At 43.2% G+C, this 24,246-nt stretch overlaps 1 protein-coding gene across 1 annotated transcript in view; it reads right to left on the reverse strand.

Moving 5' to 3' along the window:
* Positions 1 to 24,246, reverse strand: part of LOC148835145 (uncharacterized) — an 83,648-nt gene that overhangs the window by 50,182 nt on the left and 9,220 nt on the right. The window contains exons 2-5 of the mRNA XM_088915346.1: positions 14,482 to 17,220; positions 11,102 to 11,219; positions 9,030 to 9,570; positions 8,078 to 8,614 (exon numbers count right to left, since the gene is read on the reverse strand). Coding sequence (XP_088771472.1) covers positions 8,078 to 8,614; positions 9,030 to 9,570; positions 11,102 to 11,219; positions 14,482 to 16,998 — 3,713 coding nt within the window. The 5' untranslated portion in view covers positions 16,999 to 17,220. The remainder of the gene's footprint in view (positions 1 to 8,077; positions 8,615 to 9,029; positions 9,571 to 11,101; positions 11,220 to 14,481; positions 17,221 to 24,246) is intronic.

The following is a 24,246-nucleotide window of genomic DNA, read 5'->3' on the forward strand; positions in this document are numbered from 1 at the left end:
GCAGGGTTTGGTTTCTCCAGAGAAACACACTCTGCTTGATTCATTCTGGAGGTTGTCCCATCCCCTTGCTCAGCAGGATTGTTCATGAAAAAGGAAGAGGGGGTGGGGTGGTCTCTTTGTTCTTAAAATAATCTACCCAGGAACCCCCCTGCAGTCATCAGTTATCATTTTTAATAAAAAGAAAGAGATAACTCCAAGATAAATACAAATAGTATACACTGTCATTGACAGCCTGTTAACATCTTGCACTGGACTGCAATTTAAAAGTGAGTTTGCTTCTGGATTGGTGCTTTCAAAGCTTGTGTTTCCTCTTTAAAACTTTGTGTCTGCTTTTTCCAACTCAGACTGAAGCACAACTAAGAATCCAAAACTAGCGCTACAAAAACTCAAGAAAAGTACGGAGGGCTCCTTAGCGATCAGCGGCATAACTTCGAGTCCCAGGTGTTCGCCAGAGCCTGGGGATTAAGAAAACACAGACCACCCTGCTGCATCCCCAGAGCGATGGGTTGGTGTAGCGTTTTAATTGGATGATCTCCACCAAACTGGCCACCTTGGTAGACCACTGGGACCGCCACTTCCCCCTCGCTCTCTGGGTGTACTGTGCAGTGCAGTGCAGGAGTCCACTGGGTACACCCCAACCGTGAGCATGCTCGGCCGGGAGCTGCATTCCCCCCGGTGGATCTGGCATTCGGTTCGCCACCTGGAGGAGAGCTGGCACAGCCAGCCAGGCTGGATTACGAGTGAGACCTGCAGCAGCAGATGCTGAGAGTATACAGCTTTACCTGAAGCTGCCTGACAAGCAGGGGTATGGCACGAGCAGTACTACGATCTGCACTACGCCCCCTTCAGACCGGAAGACCTTGTCTGGTCTACAGCCTGTGGCGCCATAAGGGCCTCATCCTGAAGGTGGTGCTGACATAGAAGGGACCCGGGTAGGTCCTGGAGACCGTGGGAAAAGTCTGCTACCATGTTCGGCTAGGGAAGCAGGGGAGGGTAGTCCTGGCTCCCTTCAGGCCATGTGAGCCCGGGGAGCAGCCAGTTCCCTGACCCGGGGGGGCGAGGGAGTGGACCACCAGACTCTCCCCCAATGCAGAGAGCGAGTTTGCCGGGCATTATGGAGGCTGGAGGATTTCGTATGTGGCCTCGCTGAGTTATTAAACGTTGGTGGGATGCCAGACATTTCAGGTGGGGGAAGGTGTGGCAATCTTGCCCGGCGTTGCAGCCAAAGAGTGCCCGGCTGAGGTGCGCAGTGAGTGGCAGGATGGGAGGAGGAGCCAAAGGGGGGACTAAGGGCTACTGGCCAGCGCAGGTTGACCATCTGGTGCAGTTGCACATTGTTGTGGGCTGTTGGGTTGTCATATAAATAGTTATTCCCGGTTTACACCCTTTTATACTTGTACCCACTTAACCACCCTATACCTATGTACTGTACCTGTACCCCAAGTGACCCTAGTGTTATAGCCTGGTAACGCTGTCTTTGTCTTCTATTGTCAGAAATAAAGAGCAATTTCTATTCTAAAAAGAGCCTGAATTCTTGTCTATATCCTTGCCAACCCCCTCTTGCTACAATATAAAATATGGATTTACCTCGGCATTTGCTTACAAATGTTGGTTTTTGGGTTGGACCTGTATTTGTGCTGCAAGGGCGTCTCACAGCCCTTCAAGGTTGCAAAGTGGACATATTAACAGGGGTAAATCTCTTGAGCAGCTGCTCTTTGACTGAAGTGTTGAATTCTTCTAAGTCCTCCCCAAGAGCCTGTCTGGGAGACAGGCGTGATGAGAGGACACTTACCTGTGTCCAAAGTGACACCTGTCCATCAAAGACTCGCCAACCCAACAGAACAACTTCTCTCAAATTAGGGTAGCACTCCCCTACTCCTACCCTGGGCAATCCCAGCCCTCTCCTCTCTTCTGTGTTCCCTTTACTTTACAGTGCTTGACTGCCTCTCTTAGTTCCTTTCCTCTTCCTTCTCTCTTTCTCTCATCCCTTGTGCCATTGTACTGCTGTTTCTGTTGTTCTCTCCAAGTACTGCTGTGGAAATGTCCCCCTGTGACCTTGAACTCAGAGGATGGCATAGACCTGGACGGCTCCTGCTGGAGCTCTCTCTCCCTTTCTCTTTCCTCTGCTTCTACCTTCTACTTTCTCTCTCCCTCAGCTCTTTAGTGGGGTTGCGTAAGATACTGTATACATTTCCTCTTTTGCTCTCTCCTCCCTCTTCTCAGATTTAATAAAGATATCGCAGTGCTATAGAAACAGCTGGGACTACATTAAACGTGGTTAAGTTAACAGTGTCAAATCCAGGCTGATCAAAAGTTTTCAAGTATTACATGTGGTAGTGTTGATCACCCTGTCCACTCTCCTCTGACCTAAGGGATGCTGTGGGGACCACACAGTGGAGTTGGTCACTCTGTTCACTCCTCCAATGAACCTGACAATAATCAGGAAAAGTTTCAATGTCTGAAGGTGAAGTGTTTTGATTAGTACAAATTCAATATTTTAACTCTGAAACTTAAATGCTATGGTGAGTCCTGCCATCTTAAAATGAACATCACCTAAGATAGTGAAATTGTCAGCCTTCTACATAAGTATCTGTGTCAGGCTTTGATCGAAGCAAAAAGGTCATTTTGAGGTAGTGAGATGTGACGTACTGTAGAAGAAAAGACATTTATTTAGGAGAAAAGCCAGAGAAAAAATGAGGCAAACCTGGAAGCAAGCAGGAGGAAAAGAGCAGATAGGATAGGTTCTGAGTGGAACTGGCTTCTCCCATGGATTAATGGGAAGGCATGTACTGTAAGACCAGCTAATAGGAAAAAGGTTTAAGTCTGTGTTTAGGCTCCAACTTGGGAGGAAGGACAGTAAGAGCTGTACTGAGATTTTGAGGGCTGTAAGAGATTTTTTTAAGTATAGAATTCTTTTTGTTCTTAAGGTTTAAATGTAATTGAATTAAAGGTGTGCAGTTTTCTTTGCTTTAATATAGCTCTGTTGGGCATTTCTTTCTATTTTGTAACCAATTATGTGATTGAAATTATAATGGCATCCTGTGTAGGTTTCTGAAGGCACAATTGTGTGCGCTTAGTGATTAAGGGTAATGAATCACAGAAGGTGAGATATAGCAGACTCGATTTTTCTAGAACAATGTTACAAAATGAATTGGGGATAAAAGAAGTGGATGTGATTTTTTTCATTGCATTGCTTAAAGGAAATACTGTAAATGAAATGTGAGTTTCAGATCAGAATACTTATCAGAATGGAAAATTGTTTGAAGTTCTTTCAAAAAAGGGGAGAATAAGATCTTGGTGATTTGTCATTCAGACAATATAAACAGGACAGTGTAAAAATGTTCAATTAAACAATGACTCAAGATGATTTAACAATATGTTACTTTTACAATATGCTAAAGTCTCATGTAAAAGTAATTGATGAAGATGGGATTTGGACTAAATCTGAAACACAGATGGTTCAGAATATAGAGAGTTGGAACATCTTCAGCATTTACATGTTTCCACTTGGTCAGCTTTCAAGATCACATTGCCTCAGCTTTCATTTTTACGCTGGTGATACACAAATACAGTATACATCCATACCAAACCTGACACTGATGTAGCTGTCTCTATTCTAATTGCATCTCTGACATAAAAATTTGGATAACTCAAAATCAAAATTAAAAAACCTTGGGGTTATATTTGATTATGGCTTAACATTTGACCCACATGTGCAGTATACTGTCAAAACATTTTTTTTTACCTCAGAAATATCACTAGACTACGCCCTATGCTATCACTAACTGTGGCTGAAAAGCTGATCAACACATTTGTGTTCTCTCAAATTGACTACTGTAATGCTCTACTCGCTGGGTATCTAAATCTACTCTGAACAAAGTGCAGTATGTCCAAAATTCAGCAGCCAGAATCCTGACCAGGTCTAGTGCAAGTGTTCACATTACTCCTTTCCTGGAGTCCTTGCACTGGCTTCTGGTCAAATTCCGTGTGGACTTTAAAATCCTCATGCTCACCTATAAGGCTCTGCATGGCTTGGCACCTCAGTACCTTTCTGAACTATTATCGCCCTACTCCCCACCTCGCAACCTTTGCTCTTCTATTTCTGCTCTCCTTACTGTCCCCCAAGCCCGTCTACATTGTATGGGTGACAGGGCCTTCTCCTGTTATGCCCCCAAGCTCTGGAACTCTCTCCCCAAGGATATCAGAGAGTCACCTTCTCTAAACTCCTTCAAATGCAGACTCAAAACCCTCTTTTTCAGAAAAGCCTTTGCTTAACTGGTTCCATTCTTCACCCCTCTGCTTTTCTTAGTACCACCATCCATGGTCTCCTCTATATATTGTAATTGTGTTTTATCTTGTGTATTATTCTTATTTATTGTTGTTGTCATCCTATAAAGTGCTTTGAGAAGCCACCTTTAAAGGCACTATATAAAATAAAGTTTATTATTATTATCTTCCCTGCACAGACTGTATTACATGGTAGGAGAGGGTTCAATATTTACCAAGGTCAGTCTAAGTTTACTGGAGATGTGGGGAATTAGGGTATTTAGTGGCAGCATACACAAAAATGTTTTTTGGGAAATCTATTCAAGTTGAACATAAATTTTTTAATTACCCAGATACAAGATTGTATAATCTGTGTGAAGAAGTTTCACATTTATAAAAAAAAACTGTCCACAATCTTTCACTAATTGGGTACAATAAGCAGATTATCAACAAGAGATCATAGGCCTGAGAAGGAAGTAAGAGAGAGGAGGGTGTAGAAGAACAGGTCATTCTTATATGAAACTCAAATGACAGTACAGTACTTTCTGCTATAGAGTAGAGAGAGGTAATGGAATCTGAGACTGAAGAGGAAGAAGAATGAATTAAAGAAGAATGAATTGGAAAATAAAGAGATTACAAAAGACATAAGGGTAAATAGATTAGCGAACTGATACTAAATTATGATGGAGAAATAAGCTTGAGAGAAATAGAAAATACAATAAATGGTAAATTAAACTGGCGAACAGGAAGGAATCTAACTTTCAAAGGAAAGGTGTTGATTTTAAACAAGAAGTGTTGACACTTTTATTAATTGTTTCTCATGTGTACCTCTGGAAGAAGTTAAATCTAAAGTTAATAAGAAGATCTTGTTATAGTTTTGGGGGGAGCTTGCAAATGGAGAGTTAAGAGCTACAGTTTATTGCAGTAGAGAAAAAGGTGCAAATGTGTGGCAGCACAGTTTCATCTCATTTTACAGGCTAGATCAAGAGCATTATACTGTACTTGATTAGCTATTTTATGGAGTCTTGGTGGTAAAGGTTAAGGTTATTTGAAATCCTATTAATTATTCCAGTGGCTTTTGAGAATCTGTCTGTATAAACTGTTTAAAAGTTTTTTTATGACTTATCAACCGGGAAACTTAAAATTGTCTCATCATAAGATTTTACTTTCAATTACACAGGAGAAGGGAAAGATACGGCCAGTCAGAAGGCTTTTAAATGGGAACATATAGAAGTGTGGGAGAATGTTACCCATCCTGCCCTGTTGAACCAGGACTGGCATGGATGGTGACTCATGGTGTCCTTCCCCCCAGTGGGGACACTACTGCACTGAAAACAAGGAACAAGAATGGCGAAGGGCCCCATGGTCAGATGTAATGAATATGAAACCTGCCATCATGTCTTCTTGGACTTCAAGAAAGAAAAAGTTTTCTGGACTTTGATAGACCTTTTTTATTGCTGTTTTAACAAGTAATATTGACACTGAGCCTTTCCAACTGAGCCAAAAGAAACGTGGAAGCTAGTATGGATTGTAATCTGAGTATGTAAAGCATCCTTATGAAAAAAAACACATAAAATGCATAGAACTATAGTGAAAGGCTGGCAGGCTTGCAGTTATTTTCATTAATGTGCCCATCATGCTTGTTCAGCTGAATAATGCAGAGTATGTACCTTTAAGAAGCCCTTTTTAACAACAGGAATGAACTCTCTTTCCTCAGAAGGGCTGGAAGCAGTAATTATGTTTTCACAATTGGGTGTCAGGATGTGTCTGTGTGAAGTGGCCTATACTCCTGACTGCTTCACTGTTGACTGCAGTGTGTTGTTTTATGTGTCAAACTGAATCCAGCATCTTGAACTTGTCCGAGAGCCTTTCTCCAAAGGCTGACTGTGCTGTACCTGTCTGTCAGCCTGTGCTAATGTGTTAATGTCTCAACACCCCTGTGCTTCTCCTCTCACACTGAACAACCTGCTAATGACTTGCAAAACTACTGCAAACCAGTCAAAGCGGCTCACAGAGCCCGACCTCTCTCCCAGCTCGCTTTTTTACTCTTGTTCTATTTTAAACACAGAAATCACAGGGTCTAGGAAGGTAATCTGCAGTTTCCATGGAGACCATACAAGACTGGCTGCACTCCATATCTGATTCGCTGTTTAACATGGAAAAGAGAACATGAGCAAAGAGCCAGGTGGGATAGCGGGAGGGGCAGCTTTGTCATCTGCAAACAGATCACCTGACACACAGTCTTTACTCACATACACACATCTAGAAACTAACACACTGTCACTGGGACATACAAATCACCTGACAGAAAGTCCAGACACTCTCACACACATATAAACACTAAAACACTGTCATTGGGACAGACAGATCATCTGACAGACAGTCCACACAAATTCACACACACTAAAAACTAACACACAGTCTCAGTATCATACATACAGGATCTCACACACAATCTCACTCACTCCTTGTCTTGCTCACAGATGGTTACACTCCTATGTTTGTGTGGGCTTTCCACTTACTCTAATTGTGTTTTTATTTACTCTCCAAACTCCACTCAAATGAAACTTCACTTCCGAACCAATGTTTTGTCACTTTTAGAAGTAAGATGACATTTGATTTTTAAAAAGGGATTTACACTGTCACTGTGGTTTTTTCAGATCTTGTCCCCACACTGACAGTAATAAGTGCACACACAGCCAGCAGCATAATAACAGGACAATCAGGAGATATGCACTTTTTTAAAAGAAAATACGAAACTGGAAATTTAGTGAATGAATTTGTTTTCATTTAACTATCTTATCTGAAAGTGTTGTGCTCAATCACTGCCGTGCCACAGGGAAAGCGACCTGGGTGTCATCTTGGAAGCAGGGCTGTGCAGCAGGATTGGGAACCACAGCAGCTCTGACAGCTGGACACAGAAACTGCTGTTCCTGTACTCATGAGACAGACATCTCAAGCATCAGGCAGGAAGCCATATTACCAACATGAGGATAACAGTAGGTGGCACATGCTTCCTTTTTAACATTTAAAAAAAAAGAGAGTTGCCTTACTATGTGATGACAGGACATGTTCGTGTTAATGCAGTCTTGTTTGGCACAATGAGTCTGCATCAACCCATCACTCCCTGATTTTCAGTTTCCCTGTAACTCACACAGTGCAGAGCAAACCATGCTGTGCAGAAGTGAACAAAAGCCAGAATACAAATCTAGCCTTTTTCCTCCACCTAGTGGCACCTAGCCATCATAACATTAAAGCTATAAAGGAGTACTAAGTCTAAGTACTTGTGTTCTGTTTCTTTAAAAGCCTATACTTGTAAATTGCACAGTGCAGAACTGGTACAAAAGTAGATTAGAATTTTAGAAAGCTTACGTAATTATTACCACCAGAGTGCATTACAACATACTGTATGAAGGTAAACAGAATGTTGCCTTCTGCCAGAAGACATCTAAGAGATATACTCCTAAACTGCTACAGATGTGCCTCAAACAATTGCACTACCTGAAGAAATCATACCTCCTCACTATTCTTTCCTCAGCACTCCATACTAAAGCCCCAAGCTCGATGGAAGAGCACTGGTAAGTGCATGCTGCTTCCTGTGTTATAACTGGTGATACCAACATGCATTATGTTGCAAATTCTGTGTTGTACAACATGTTGCAGAAAGGGGCTGTGGCATGCAAGCAATTTATTATAGACTTATTCATTTGCAAGTGGCTGTTAAATCCTGAAGAAGCTAGAGTTAATAGGGTTGAGGATGTTGCCATTGGGTGCCTATGTAACAGGATTTCTAAGCAGTATGAACACTGACCTGGAAGTAGTTTGCATGTTGAGCCATATGTCTCCTGACCTGGAAGTGGTGCCTGAGGTGCTGTCTTCCAATCTGCTCTTCAGTGCTTCTCCAGACGGAGCTTGGGTGGAGTCTGAGCTACTGTGCATGTAGTCTTCAGTAGTGTCGGCAGTGTCCAAGTAGCTTGGTAGCTCACTCTGAGCCAAAGGGGCGAAGCTGAGTTCAATGAGACGTGCGCTCTGACAGATTTGGCCCTGGATCTCAGGTGTGAGGGTGGGGATGTCAAATGTGAAGATGGGTTGACTGGAAGTCAGCAGTTCCTCGCTGTCTAGGCTGCTGTAGGAGGTGCCTTTGGCACGGTGAGACTCCATGATGCTCTCAAAGTGGCGACTGAAGGTGTCCAGACCATCTTCTGAGGGCCGCCGGGGTCCTGGTACAACAATAGGAGACTTGAGGGCTGGGTGGCTATCAGTCATAGTCTCTGTTGGGCTGCACAGGAGCAGAGCAGAGGGATAGGAATCAGACACACCACCCTCCAGCTGAGTTGTATTCAAAACCCTGAAAGGAATCGACACAGTTACCCCAATGACTACCTCACATGCAACAAGGACAATTGTAATACTGCTATTACAGACCTATACAGAGGAAATATGAAAAAAAACTGGAGTAGTGCACCGTGGATACCTTGGATCTCTGAACTGTGAGTAACCAAATGAGAAAGACCTGACCTGAATGAGCTCTTCCCCCTTATTGCCTTTATTTGTGTTCTTTTGGATGACTCATTATTCTCACATATGCCACTATTCTGTAGCTTTGATTTTTAAAACAAAATACAAATTGTAATTCATAGATTAAAGTAGAACTTTGAAAACTCTGTTTTCAAAGTTGCTGCACTTCCCTAATGTGCCGTCGTGGCTTCTGCATCAGTGGCACAATGTGATGGATATCAGTTTCACACTCCACACTTGCTCACCTGCGCAGTAGCAGGCTGAAAACTTCATCCTCCTCGGGGCTGGCGTTCTGACGCTTCCTGTCACCCTGCATCCGCACGCTGGCCCAGTCTGCCACCTCCTCTTCCTCTAATTCTTGCTCCTCCTCCCCATCCGTGCGCTCATACAATGGGCCTCCCATGGGGCTATTGTCAGTACCAGAGGTGCCCAGCACACTGCGGTTGCTGCCGAAGGCTGAATCGGCCTCCTCCTGCTCAGCCAACACCTCATCGATATTGGTCTCATGGTAGCAGCGCAGTGGCACAGCATCCAAATCTGTCTCTGAGTATTTTATTGTTCGTCGGATGATGCCAGTCTTGGGGGAGCGCCCTCCATCTGCAGGGGGCGGGGTCACAAGTTCGACCTCTACATGCTGCACGTTGTGATTGGCCAGCTGCTGACACGTCACTCCCTGGCCCTTCCCAGGCAGGCCACAAGAAACAAAACACATAGGAAGCGATGTTGGGGGAGTGGGCACCAGAGGTGATACACTGGAGTCTCCACTAGGGGGCGTTATAGAGGCCACTTGGATTTCATGAAGAAGACATAAAAAAAGAAAGGGGTGAGACATCTGTACATTTACTCACATAATAATGCAGCTACATAAATCATGTGTTTCTAAATTAGTATAGGGTGGGGGGTAGTATGTCTTTTATAAATTCTGTAGTTCGGTTTGACAGCTTTTGGCAGATGTTTCGAGGGTCTAAAGTGTTCTGTAGTAGTTCAGGTGGGTAGGTGCGTCAGAATGCGTAGGCTGCAAAGGAACAAGTAACAGGTTTATTCCATGCTGAAAAAAAGAAGAAAGAAAACACAACGTTTCGGCCGTGGAGCCTTCTTCGGGTGTGAGGTGTGAGCCTTCACACCTGAAGAAGGCTCCATGGCCGAAACGTTGTGTTTTCTTTCTTCTTTTTTTCAGCATGGAATAAACCTATTACTTGTTCCTTTGAAGTGTTCTGTGCTTCATACTGCAGAGAAATTGTACTGATTGCTTTCATTCAGAGTCAGTGAACAGAACAGGATGCCTGCTTGTATCTCAGAGAGATGCGCCACAGACAGACATGACTAATTTCTTAAGGTAAACATGTTTAAAAGCAGCTCTGAATTAAGCAGGAAACTGTTTACACTAGGGTGGTACATACAGGGTACTGTTTTCACTTAGCAGGTACTCTTCTTTCAGGGCAGCAAATGACTTAAGAAGACAAAAACTGCCACACCCACTAATAATGGGATTGCCTGAAATAACAAAGTAATACTGTACAACGAATCAGAGAACTACTGTACATGTTCCGATCTAAAATGTAAATGTAAAATGGAGTCATTATAGCATGCAGTCATGGATAGAGGTGACAATTTTTAAATTTCCATGGTTCACGTTTTCTGTGAAGACATTGCTGTTACATCTTTGTGCACCAATGTGATAAAAAGATCTCTCCCATCATCCCAGTGGTAGAAAAACCATGGTGGGGGGGTTAACCTGTGATGGGCTTGTCTAGGGGTCTCCAGTCTTGATGCAGTATACTGTACTTTAAACCAGGTTAGCACCAATTCTGTTCCTGATTTGGTCATTTGGTCTGTAGGTTTTCATTCCAGCTCAGCTCTTAACAAACCAAACCAACTGGTTACTGGATTAACTGGGTCAGTATAACAGCTTGTCCAGGATCTTCAGGTGCTGCTTTTGTAAAAACACCTGGAAAGCCTGCAGAAACACTGACCCACAGGACCAGGATTAGACACCTGAAAAAGGCTCAACAACTGAAACACTGTGTTAGTTCTTTCTCCTTTTTAGTATGGAGTAAAGGAACAACCTGTATTTATTGCTTTGCAGCAAGCACATGCTGATGCAGCTACTGGTCATATGATTATGCAGCAATGGCAGGTGGGAGAGGTCCACATGCACTCCTCACTTCCCTATTGTTGACACAGGGCTTGTGGTCACGTTTTGTAATAATGAGAGGTCAAAAAGTTGAAAACTGTCAGGCAGATGCAAGAGAAAAAAAAGAAATAGACAGTGAAGTTAGGAGTCACTATGGACATGGGACTCTAGGTTTAAACTGACCTTGGCTCCCTGCGCTGGCACTGTCTTCAGATCTCGTCCCAAATAGAAACTCCCACTTCGCACGAGCAATCCTCTGAGAATGCAGGGAAGGACCCAATGAACCGGACACACTGTCTATCTGCAAAAGCAGCACAGAGCAGTCAGCAGTACAGACACAGAGACACACAGACATGTGGGCACAACACAGAGGTCAGAGGTCTGAGACAAGGCATCAGTGCACACACAACAGACACACTAAGAAACACACAGACACAGATACAGATACACAGACAGCAGTACACTTTCAAAATCACTGAATCCAAAATTAGACTTGTTTCCTTGATCTTCCTTAAATTCCTTAAATCTACAGCCATTTGGATAAAGATGTAACCACCTGTTCTCATTTTTAAATGTACTTCCATGTACAGTAGTTTCCATTTGTATCCTCTGATTCACATTTCACAGCTGATTCTGAAGAAGTAGGGTTGGACTTTGTCAATAACATTTAGGGTTGAATACTTGGATCCCCTCCTGTTCAGACTATAGTTCTTTTCCTTTAGCCTGTCAGAATAGAACGTGTCTTTAAACCATGGACTGTATCTGGTTGTTCTTCTGTGGACTGATCTCAGAAAAGCAATGTGTTAACATGGTGACCAAAGTGAGACACTAGAAGCTAGGCTCATTGGTCGTTTACCAAGATGTAGCCTTGGGGATCCTAGTGATAAGAAGTCCGTCTCTGCAGTAAATTACTGTAGTCCTGCGGCACACTTTATTTTTCTTATTTAAAAACTTACTATTGCAAGCAACCCCAAACACAAAGAAACTTTTGTGAGCAGTGTGAGGTGTAGTAAAGATGATCAGGGAAGAAGAACAGTAAGAGAAAAAAATACTGCAGAACAGCTTGAAAATCTGGATTGAAATTTTAAAAATTGTCTTTGGGCATTCTACACATCTATAAAAAAAAGTCACAGGACGGTATAATTCTCTAGCTCCATTTTTAGCAACAGGTCTAGATTAAGAGGCAATCCTCTTGTCATGTACTGTAGCCTCTAAAACAGACAAATGCTGAAATTAGAGATAAAGATCTATATACTGTATGTACAGTATAATCTGAGGACATTCCTGAGCTTCATAGGCACAGCAGCACACAGACAGCTAACAGAAACATAGCAGGAAAGCCGAAGCAGCTTTGACAATCAGGACTTTCAACTAACATTGTTGCACGTTACATTTCCCTGGGCTTTCCCACAGTGAGCCCAGCCTGCAGAAGTGAGTGACAGACTGGACTGCCATTTATCTTGGTTTCTCTCTCTAGTGATTATAACCACTGTAACATCATGGCCAGCATCTAATTATTATACTTCATTATTATTTAAATTAAAGAGAAATTTTGTTGCCCTTTAGGATACATGAGGGGCATTTGGAATGTACTGGAAACCTACAGTATTAGCTTAATGAGGCCCGAATTCCATCAAGTCATCACTTAAAGAATTGCAATTTAGATAAAAGGAACCATTGGATATGTCTATTTACTGTACATCAGATTCAATTCTATCTGGAGGATGGCTACAATCAGCAGCTGAGAAATTCATGTGCTAATCCCCTCTCACTCAACAGAGCGCACCAGTTTACCCTATCAAAATGAGCATGTGCGTAAAACGTGCCTGACAAAAATCAGAGATTACGACTCCTTGCAGAGGAGGGCCAGAAGGTTGTGAACATTCACGGAAGGATGTTAAAGGTAAAACAGTAATGCGTGAGCAAACAAGTGAAGGGATTTGAACAGGAACAAAAAATCTAAATCTTTCAATACCATGGTGTATTACCAGCATGCAAAATGCTGATGCTCAACTTCCTGGAAATCGAGGCAATTAGGATGATTGATCGTGACTACTGTCATCAACCAACAAACCAACAGGTGAAAGGTAAACCAACAGGTAAACCCCCCAGAAAAACTCCCAAATTAAAAAAAGGTACTGAAAAAGTCAGCCCAAAGGGACTTCTATTGGGTCAGCAGTAAAACAGGACCAGAGGGCACAGGTGGAAACTGAAAGTGTTTCTAAAACATAACTGGAAGCACATCTTTACCCAAAGAGTTGCAGGGATCTGGAACATGTTATCCTGCCCCAGGCCTCCTTCTAGAAACAGCTAGATCAGATGCTCGGATCCACAGCCAAACAAGCCAGATGTGTGCACATCACTTATGTTCCTCTACAGCAATGGCCACAGAAGAGGCCGATTCATCATGGAACAGCTCCATTGACCTCTCTGGTCATTTGATTATGAAAAACATACAAATAAAAATAAAATCTTTGCTGAAGAGTTGAAAATAGGGTCAAAAGAGTCTTATCTGCACCTTGGCAAAATATGTGTGCTTATTCTTTATGGCTTCTCCATTTTGTAATATTGTGTAATTAAAATATTTTTATATTGTCTGTCAGTGGTGGAAGAGATATTTTATGGTGCAAAACTTTGGTTACTTAGGTGAATGAAAGCCAAAAGAAGAGCATAATGCTGCTTTTAAAATAATAACAGGGTGTCAACATCATTTCTAAGCTCAGTTTTAAAAATTCACGACACACTGCTCAGACAGAAAGCCCTGCAGGCAGTGCTTAACAGGAGTTAATAAGAAAATGCCACATTTCTCTTCTTTTATGGATTTTCCATAGACTACTTATATTTCTTTTTCTTCATGAGTCACACCCCCCATGACCACAGGTACAGGTGGAGAGCTTCACAATAGGGGTTCCATCACTGAGAGTGAGAGAAAATTAAAACTTCATTCACCAAAAACAACAATTACTGTATAATTCTTGTTCCTTTTGAAGTTACTTAAGGACATGAATTCCTAGAATCTGCCCAGAACAGGAGGCGCAGGTGCTGGTTCAATAGGTAAAGTGGACCCGTACCCCCTGTCCATACAGGAGCTGCCCCACAGCTACAGCATGAGTGCCACCTGTCCAACACTTTTAACACTGTGAGTGTGTGCACCTGGGCAATCTGGGAGTCTGCTCTGCTGCCAATCACTGCTGGAGGTCAGGTTAACCTCGCAGGTGTAGGGGAGTGAGATGGAAAATGGATATTGTCAAATAATGGGAAATAACATAATATCTACCTCACCTCCCCTGCTTTCAGTGTTTCACTAGTCTATATCCCTACTAGTCACAGATGCTCCTGACACAGAAGGAGGGCTGTAGTTTAAACTCTTATCTGACCTGACAGCAATGTAATCAATTTCAACACTTTTTACTACAAGTATTTGATGGGCTGAGCAAACTTTGCACCGGAGAGAAGAGCTTTCTTAGTTGTGACACAAGTCTCTGCCGAAAGAAGCTCTCAGGTCAGCATAAGGTACATACTTGAGACAAAACAGTCCTTTCACCTGTTCTAGAGCACCATACCTTTGAGACCACAGAACCACTTGCCTGACTCCCGTCAGGAGAGATGCTGTCTCTGTCTGCACCACTCATGGGCCTGGAGATGCAGATCACAGCCAGAGACTTCCCATTCGGAGCAACTTCTACTCCAGCTTCCTCACTTTCTGCCCCAGGGGCATTCCTCTGCTGCTGCTCTTGCCTGAGAGTGGACACTACGCTGTCTCTGTTCCTGAGAGAGGGTCTAGACTCCTTCCCCTCCAGAGACACGCCCTGCCCTCCCTCATTTGCTTGCCTGACTGCCTCTCTCCCATACTGCTCTGTTCCTACCTCCGGAGCTGCTGTTTCCTTGGCAAGCAGGACTGGGGAGGCTTGGATGACATTCTGGTATCCTAATTTGGGACTCTCCCTCCCTGACACATCTCCCAGCTGTTGATGGAGCTCTTTATCTTTTCCATGAGCTTCCCCTCTGTACTGTCCCACATATTTACTACTGGCACCTACGCTGTCTTTTGCTCCTCCATCAGCTCTCTGATCTGTTCTCACATCCTTGCTGTGTGAATTGATGTCTCCTGTGAACTGTCCAGCCTGATATCTCTGAAACCTCGGACTGTTTGTGCCAAGTAACTCAGACCTCTGATGTCTGATTCCTCTGGAGGATTCATTGCTGTTGGAACACTGCCCTGCCTTGTGTCTGTCAGATTTTGGACTGTCTCTCTCAGGCAGTTCACACCTCTGTATCCTTGCATGGCTGTTGATTGATTCCACATTGCCTCCATATTGACCAGGGTGCTGTCTCTGTGGCATTGCAAAATTTTTTTCTTCTCTGATTAAAGGGCTTGGTGAACAGGCATTCTTTGTCTGCAAACCAGGTGAAACTCTCCCAGGGTGGTATCCAATGTACAAGCTGTCTGTTCTCTCAGGCTGCACAGGTGAGCCTTGGAATTGTGATAGAGGATATGGCTGTATCTCTATTGATGAATGGCCCATTCTGGGGCTCTCTAATCTGGAGCTATCAGTCAAAATGGAGGGTGAAGGAGTGTTCCTGGCTTCCAAAAATATTGAGGAGAGTTTAGTAGCCTCTTGAGCTAATCTACGGGCTACTTCAGGACTGTTAACCGGAGAGATGTTCTTACAGTATCCTTGATGACCTGCCCCTTCATGTGATCTGCTGGGAGAGCTCCCCAGGTTAAAGTTCACTTTATGGCCTATGCGAGGACTGTCTTTTGATCCTTGGCTAACCCTCTGAAAGCTGGCATCTTGCAAAGAACAGGCTGGAGACATCTCATGAAGAGCAGAGACTGACTTGTTTGGTTCTGACTCAAGAGCTTGGTTGAGTTTGGAGGTAAGTGTTGGGATCTCCCCACCAGATAACTGCCTTGAGTCCTGGAATGTCAGGGACTTTGACTTAACTTGATTTGACTTGGAAAATCCGTCTAGGTTAGGGGACACTTTTAAGGGAGACTTGCATACCTGGGAGGAAAGCTGGTTACTTGCTGGACTCCTGGGCAGGCCGCAGATGGACCTGGGACTGTCTGGGTGCATTTCACATGTTGTGCTAATACCTGTGGTGCTGTGCCCAGGAACAGGACTTTCTGCCCAGGACTGGCAGTGTGGCAGCCGGGTGCACCTGGTTGCACTTTGTGGGCTATCAGAGGAATTGACAGCTCTTTGTCTCAGCTGGGGTGAGCCAAACTCTTCCAGGGCTCTGTTAGTTGCAGCTGTGGCAATGGAAGTCAAGGTTTTTTGAAGGACTTTAGGAGAGGCTGTTTGATGTCTGCTACCAAGGACATCTGATCCTGGACAGGATGCTTTTGGGCTAGAAGTAGCAGAAGACTGTAAGTTCTCTACCCATACTGGATCACTGAGCTTCTTTCGAGGTTGGGAAGGTGTTGGCTGCCGATCTTGTGCTGTATTAAAGGGATTGGTAGAATCAGTAGACCGACTGTAGCAACCGGTTCTCAATGGGCTTTCTACAGTCTTGATACTGGCCTTCTCTATGTAACTGAAGGTAACCACAGAATGCCAGCCATCATCCCCTGCAGTTCCTATGCAAGACCTGCGGCCATTGCTAGGTGTGGTTGGGGCTGTGGTTGTCCTCGGAAGTACTGGAGACTGGCTGCCAGTTTGGAAGGGCTGATAATCTGAATGTGTGTGCATGAGCATGCTGGCCCTAGTGTTTTCTGGTTGCAGCCCTGTCAGGAGCTGATCAATCCTGTCATAGCGCTGGCTCTGCCTGTACTGCTGAGCACTCTGCTCCACTGAGACAACCCGCTGGAGCTCCTTGAAACCAACAGAGTGCTTTAATGGAGATTTAGGAGGACTCGTATTCTGACTTCTGCTGCTCCCTCCATGTCCACCCTCTGACGGGATGCTGACACTGGAAGGAACAGAGGCAGGAGTCTGTCTGTGCTGCCGTGAGGACTCCACCTCTGGCAATTCTGCTGTGTCCGAGCCCTCCACATCTCCAGGAATCTCTCCACCCTCCTCTGGCACTGACCTGACTTCCACATACAGGTGCAGCATTTTGCCAACTTGAGACATGATCTATACTATTGAGTTAGAACACTGGCTGTTGTGTGCATATACTACTTCCTTGTTCACTTGGAACGTTTTTCTGTTTTTCTCCAAAAAACTGCCTCTTCTCTCTAGCTTGTCTCTAGCTGGTGACAAGGATGCAGTCTGCTTGGACACAGTTAGGGTCAGTGTAACAGAAGAAGGCAGGTCCTATACTCTGCCTCAAAGGTCTGCACATCTTCATGATACCTGCAAAGTAGAAAGAAGACTTGTGAGTTTGGAGAAACAAAATGCTTGAAGAGAATCTCCCATCTTTTAATATGTTTAATTTATTTCCAGTCTTAAGGCATGTGGCCCACTTTAATTTTGAACAGGTGTGAGCCAAGGAAAACCTGTGATCTTTTTGCACACCTACTGTACCTTAAAAGCATCTTGATCTCACCTAAACTCCTAAAAGGCACCACTAGGGTATCTAGATCTCTTGACATTCTTTAGAATTCAGGGTGACCTGAACTCTAAATAGGAAGTAATCTTCTTTTTCAACTGCAAACCCCTCAGAAGAGAAGATCAGGACACAATTCATGTTAGAACTGGCTCTGTGCCCTTATTGTCCCACCTTGAGTCCTTCAGTTATATGTCTGAATTGGCTGGCAATATTAAACCCAGGGAATGAGTTCACAGTTTTATCAGGGTGAAATCCTTCATGAGCTGTCTTATGGGCCTGGAGGTCTTTCCAGTTCCTGCCAGCACAGTTCCCAGCCCTGGCCCCCGGAGGCTGCTGTTTCTTCTGCTACTTTCTATTCAAGGCACAAATTTTAATTTTGCATTGAACCCTCAAAACATTGAATGGGATTTGTACAGTACTTGGCATCAAACTTGAACCATGGTCCCTCACAAAGGTGTATCACCATTATACTGTATAGATAATTGGACCACTAGAGAAGGAGTAAAAATGCTCATTATTGTGGGTATTTCTTTTACAACATCCCTGTGTCTGTTCATCATAAACTATTGATACTTACAGTAGGCAAACAGAGACCAAAGACTGCTTAAAGCTCTGTATGCTGAAGATGCTGGAGATAATATACTTGAATAATGTAGTTTATGTACTTGAATAATAATACTTGAATAATGTAGTTTAGCTTAGGACTTGGCAAAACAAAAAGTCTAAAAGTAAACAAAAAGCTTGCATCTCCATTAGCACTGGAGATGTAGAGCTCAATAGGAATGAAAACCATCACACACTTTGTTAAGCAAACAGAGAGCACACATTTCCCCTTGGATAGGCAGATGTCCACGGGGACAGGTGAACCTGTAGAAACCTGCTGGTACCCATTACTAAAATTATGAACTATGCAGATGCTAGATACAGTACCTTGTTCAAGCACACCATAGGAGTGCATTAAGGTCACAAAACCATGACCCTTTACTCATAAGTCTAGAGACTCGACACTTCTCTCTAACAACCTTTGTAGAAACTGCTTTCACAGTCAGCATTGTTCTGGTACATCTACAGTCCCTCATATTCACTAGTCTATTTCTGCAGCTGCTGCATGAGAAGTTATGACATGCTTTCATTGACAGGTCTTCAAAAGCAAAAATTAAAGGAGTGATAGGACTGACAATTGTCTGCCTTAGTAAATGATGGCTGAGGTTTGGAAAGCAATTGAAATCTGAGAGGAAATAAATGTGTCAAACTGGCAGCTGTAGGAGTTTTTGTTTTCCTGAAAGTGAGGGGGAGGGAAGCCTGGGAGCAGCATACAGGAGGAGGAGAGCAGGCAATGAACAGCAGTTTTATCACAGATAAACCAGCAGGCTAATCCCTAATCCCTCTCCCTCCGCTCCTGCACACCAGCCTTCACATGGAAAACACTGCAGCAGAAAGCCATCTGTCTGGGCTAGCGGAGAGTCACAAGGTCATATCTGGACCTCGCCTACCAAACCCCACCAAGAATAAACACACACCAATACATATGCAAGTATAGACAAGTAAAACAATATATTTGACCTGCTCTTCCAAAATATGCTCCTTCGTTTCAAGTTGGATTTTTTTTTCTCTTGCCGAGAAGCTCTTGAAGAAAGAGCTACTGTACATCCAAGATGTATATCTGTAACATTTACCTTGGCAAGCACTTCCCTCAAGGTGTCAGGATATTTACAAGAATAAATTTACTGGAAATCGAAATCACAGATTTGAGAATCAAACCTAAAGATCTTGGATGTGAGAGAAAAGGGCAAAAAAAAAAGAAAAAGGTAAACAAAGGACTTCAGTGTGCATTAAGGAAGTAAACAGGTTTGGATCATTATAGTATTCACTACTTTAAAAAAGCAGAATGCACTTTAATAATATTTCTTCCACTGTGTGGCTTTTCTAACCTTGAGTACAGCTCCTGAACATGGATAAAGAGATTATCACAATTAAAAGGAAACAGGAGGCCCTCAGATGGGGCTCAGACTCTCAGTTCTCTATTTTTAGAGCAGCACAGCAGAAACCGTGCCCATAATAGCGGTGTTGGTTAATATTTCTTGATCGCCTGCTACTTCCAATCTTCCAATCAGAAATCACTGCCACTCCTACAGTAGCTCTAGGGTGAAGCCGGAATCTGTTTTGAGTAAACACAATTTCTGAGTAGACTGCCAGGGGATAGCGGCTGTGTGAGCAGTAGCTCTGACCTGAACTTTAGAGCCATGCCCATATACTTGCACACCTCCAAAATCAATGGGATGTGTTTAAGAACAAAACTATCCTTTTTTCATGCAAGCTGATTTAATGAAAAAGTGCAATTTTTGTAATTTTACAAGATATCTAATTTTGAATATATTCTACAGTCATTAAGAAGCCACCACTGTTAACTCTGAATATACAGTAAGTACAGTATCCAATTAAAGAGAACAGGATCTCATGGCAGAAGGGATCTGACCATCCCTGGCTGACCTAGTCTCCGTGGTCCCACCCAGGAGATGAGTGGTTATTGGAAATGACATCAAACCAGATCAGCATTTAGCAGCAGGACATGATGGGAACAGGAGAAAGAGATTCCTGGCCTCTCCCTGCTGGGGGCCTTGAAAGAGGTAACATACTGTATAGAGCCCTGCAGTTTTATTCTGCATCTGCAATAAAATACCTGTGTGATCATCTACATCAGGCACGTTGCATAATGCAAAATGACCCCCTCATATTTGTCTTTTCCTTTTTTTTTTGCTTGCTGGTGTGTTGCCACTATATTATGTCTGTGTCATACACTGTAGCTGACCATTTGAACAGGGCAGGGCTTTGAATAAGTGGACAGAAATCCTTGTTGCCCAGACCACAATTACCATTGTTGAAATGATCTTCAAATTGAGGCCATTTCAACAGGGTGCATGAGAAAGGACAGAGACTGGCTCAAAATAAAGTTCGTTTAGTGACCATTTGTCAGGACAGGCAGATATGGCGAATGGATCCTGTGCAGGATTCAGGAAAGAGAAACACCAAGCCGAATCGCTAAGCAAAAACGAATACCAGGAAGCGAGCGAGTAGGTCTGTACACGGGAGAGACAACGGGGGAGCGACAATCCAAATCACAAGGCGAATAACGAAACCAGGAAGCAAGCGAGTAGGTCAGATCACGGGAGAGACAACGAGAGGGCAACCATCCAAAACGTAAGACTAGGTCGAAAACAGAGAGCAGACTAGAAGATCAATACTGAGAGAAGTAGAAGAGTATAATGCGCACTTGGGAGCTCTAAGAGTATCCGCAATAGTGAGTGGGGAAGTGAGGAAAAAGGAGAACTAAAATAGGGACGGGAGTGAACGGTGATTGGCATATTACTTGCGGCGTGAGCATTTGTTAAAGAGTGTGCGCGTGAGAATGCAAGAAGGGACAGAGACGCGAGTGGAATGCGTAACAGTACCCCCCCCTCAGGGTCGGCTCCTGACGACCGAGTAGCCAGAGTGGGATGGGTGCGAAAGAAGTCTCGAATGAGGTTTTGATCCAGGATGTCCACTTCAGAAACCCAGGAACGTTCCTCTGGACCATAACCCCCCCAGTCAATCAAAAACTGGCGGGCGCCTCTACGCCATCGGGTGCCCAAGATTTTATTCACAGTATAGGTGATATAATGATTGGCATATTACTTGCGGCGTGAGCGTTTGTTAAAGAGTGTGCGCGTGGGAATGCAAGAAGGGACAGAGACGCGAGTGGAATACGTAACACCATTAAGCATCTCCTGGGATTGCATGCCCAATCCTCACAGGCCATCCTGTATCTGAGCAGATAAAGATGACTCTTTATCTAGATTGACACTGCCAACCAAGCATCACCAACCACCCAGAAGAAATGCCACTGTCACCACATGATAATATACAATGATAGAAAAGTTGCTTTAAAGTGCAGGAAATGCACGAAAGGGATTATTTCTTCCCTAACTTTTTTAAAGAGTAACTGGCATTGTTCTTGAAGGTTTAGAGAGAACACCATCCATTTTGAGCACTTGGATCCATTTTGTTTTAGTATCCTTTCGATTGTGATTCTGACACTCTGCCACTTTAGCTTCTCATGCTTACATTTTAGTACATTCCATACTTTAAAGTAGCTCTTTAAAAAAGATCACAGGGACTCAGGTCTGGAGAATATGTTGGCCAAGCCAAAACAAACTACTCTATATAATAACCCAAAATCATTTGATTCTCAAATTATGAATTCAAACAGTCAAGCATGGGCAGAAGTAGTACTGTAGGTCAGCACAGTGAGGTTCTAGGTAGGTACAAGAGGGGGGTGACAACACATTCCCATGGAGCAGACTCTCCTTTGCCCTCTCTGAAATTGGGTATACACAATGTGTAGCTAATGATGTAGCTAATACCACATGAGAATTTGTAAGAAATGACAGTTGAATGCTAGAGTGATATTTGAGCATCCTGCACCTCAGGGAGATGGTCTCACCCCTTTGTGGTGCCTACCTGGAACTTTAGATAAGTTACAAACAAGCGCAGGCCATTTAACCTGTCTAGCCTGTTCGACAGTAAATACTGTGGCTAATTAATCCAAGGGTCTCATCCTATTTCATGAAAGAAGGTATCTAGAAAGGCTTCAACACCATGGGAGGTCAGCTTGTTCTAGACTCCCAAAATCCCTGGTGTAAAGAAGTACTATACAGTACCTCCTAGTCTCAATTTTAAATGCACTTCCACATAGCTTTTATCTGTGTCCTCTGGTTTGTGTTTCATTGTTGATTCTGGAGAAGTCCAGAGAGTCAATGTCTTTGAGGATTTTGAATACTTTGATCCCGTCCACTGTGTTGACTTCAATGATCAAGACAAAAAAAAATTCAGTTCTTTCAGCTTGTCAGTGTAAGACATTCCCTTATATGCAAACTACATGGTGCTAACCTGCCACACAAAGTCAAAATAAATAAAACTGTCTAATGGCAAAGCAAATAAAAAGGACGAGCCTTTCTTGCAGAACCTGAACATCCTGCCTTGTTGAAGTTTGCTCTTTGCTTCCCAGTAGTGGAGGAAATCTCAGGCAATCCCTGAGATGTGTGGTGAATACGTGTGGTGGAATCTCTTGCTAATCAAAGCACTGGTGTGTGCCTGAATTACCACTACAGTTAATGTGCCAGTTCTTCCTGCCAATTTACTTTCCTTTCACAATTCTACATATTGCCTAGTTTTGACAATGATTGTACAAACATCAAGCTTTCACAGTTCTTTTCTCTATTCTGCTACCACAATTCACTGAGTTAGTACAGTAAGCCACAATTAGGAATATTATGAATAACTGATTACTAAAACACAGCTCTGTAAACTAAGATCAGCATAGACCAGTGAATCATGTGCTGGAGAACTTTGACACTCTTGCTCATTTTTAAAGGCATGTACTCATATTTAAAGTGAAAAACTCAGATTAGAGTATTTAAGTTTCAAGCATCAACACAAAACTTATGAATTTCATTTACTGGAGTGATCAACTTGTAATACTAAATTCTCAGCATTACAATTCAATAAAGCAAAGCACTACAAAGACATATGTCTGCAAGGATACATACTGAGCTCTATCAAGTGCATAAATATTTTGGGAAAGCATATTTTCTATTAAAAGTCCAACATATCAATACAAAATGTCCAGCACATCAATAAAAGAAAGTAATAATGATGAACGAATTGTACTGTCATGGTCTGCAAGGAAGGATGAATAGCCTCTTTTGAAGATGGCACTGATCTCCACTAGCACAATCCCAGGTGGGTTCAGAAAAAGAGAGATGCAATCATGAAAGTTGGCTAGGATGAAATCCGCACTTGTGATTCCTGCTAAAAATAGGAGGAGGTGGAGGAGCAGCCTGTAAACACTGAGGTAAGTGGAACCCACTGATCTTTAGTGCTTCCATATGCTAACAGCAGACCATCTCATGCTGGGGCCTGTGACATAGATCTCAAATGTAAGGAATAACTGCAAAGCAAACCCCCTCTTTACTCTGCACAGAACTGCTTCCATTGTCTGGCTTAGGCTTCAGACACATAGTACTGGAGGGAGTGCCTGAGAAAAGCTCTTGATATCTCCCTTTCCTTTCCCAAATTCCCATCTTTAGCAATCTTTAATCATGTAAAGATTTGATTACTGCTTCCAAAACACAAACTTCCCTTTCAGGAGAATAGATCAGATAACCACAGCAGTTTATGAGCTACAGATTCTTGTGTAAGTCATACAGTTAAGGTGAAACAAACAGGCAATGCAGGTATATCAACACAAAAGGATGTAGGAAAAGTTACAAATAACAGGTGGCCATTTGGCCCATCTGGAAGTTTGGTAGTTAATGAATCCAAGGAATTTACCCAGCCATTTCAGGTTACTGGCTTCAATACATTGCTGAGTAGCTTGTTTCAAACTCCCACCACCCTTTGTGTAAAGAAGCGCCTAATGTTCTCATTTTTATATGCACTTCCATGTAGTTTTCACTTGTGCCCTCTGGTTCATGATTTACTATTCATTCTTAACATATCCACTGGGTTGCCTTTCCCAGTGTAGCGGCGAGGCTTAATAATAAGGCAGAATTAAGTGTTTCTGAGCTTCCCAAATGAGGCCCCATTTCTCTGTTCATCTCTGTGGTGCAGCCACAGAGAGACTATTCATGCAGGGTGATTTAAGGTCCTAGGACAGCTCCCAAAGGGGGATGCACTTAGCTAAGCCTGGCTATCATGATCAATGGTCATCCATTGGCGCCTATCTGTCTAGGGAGTGCCAGATGGACATCTGGACTGCATTCCTAAGTGTCAGGAGTAAGTGACTCATATCT

Source organism: Atractosteus spatula, chromosome 5 (assembly GCF_055471065.1).
Source record: "Atractosteus spatula isolate fAtrSpa1 chromosome 5, fAtrSpa1.hap1, whole genome shotgun sequence".
NCBI classification, from domain to species: domain Eukaryota; kingdom Metazoa; phylum Chordata; class Actinopteri; order Semionotiformes; family Lepisosteidae; genus Atractosteus; species Atractosteus spatula.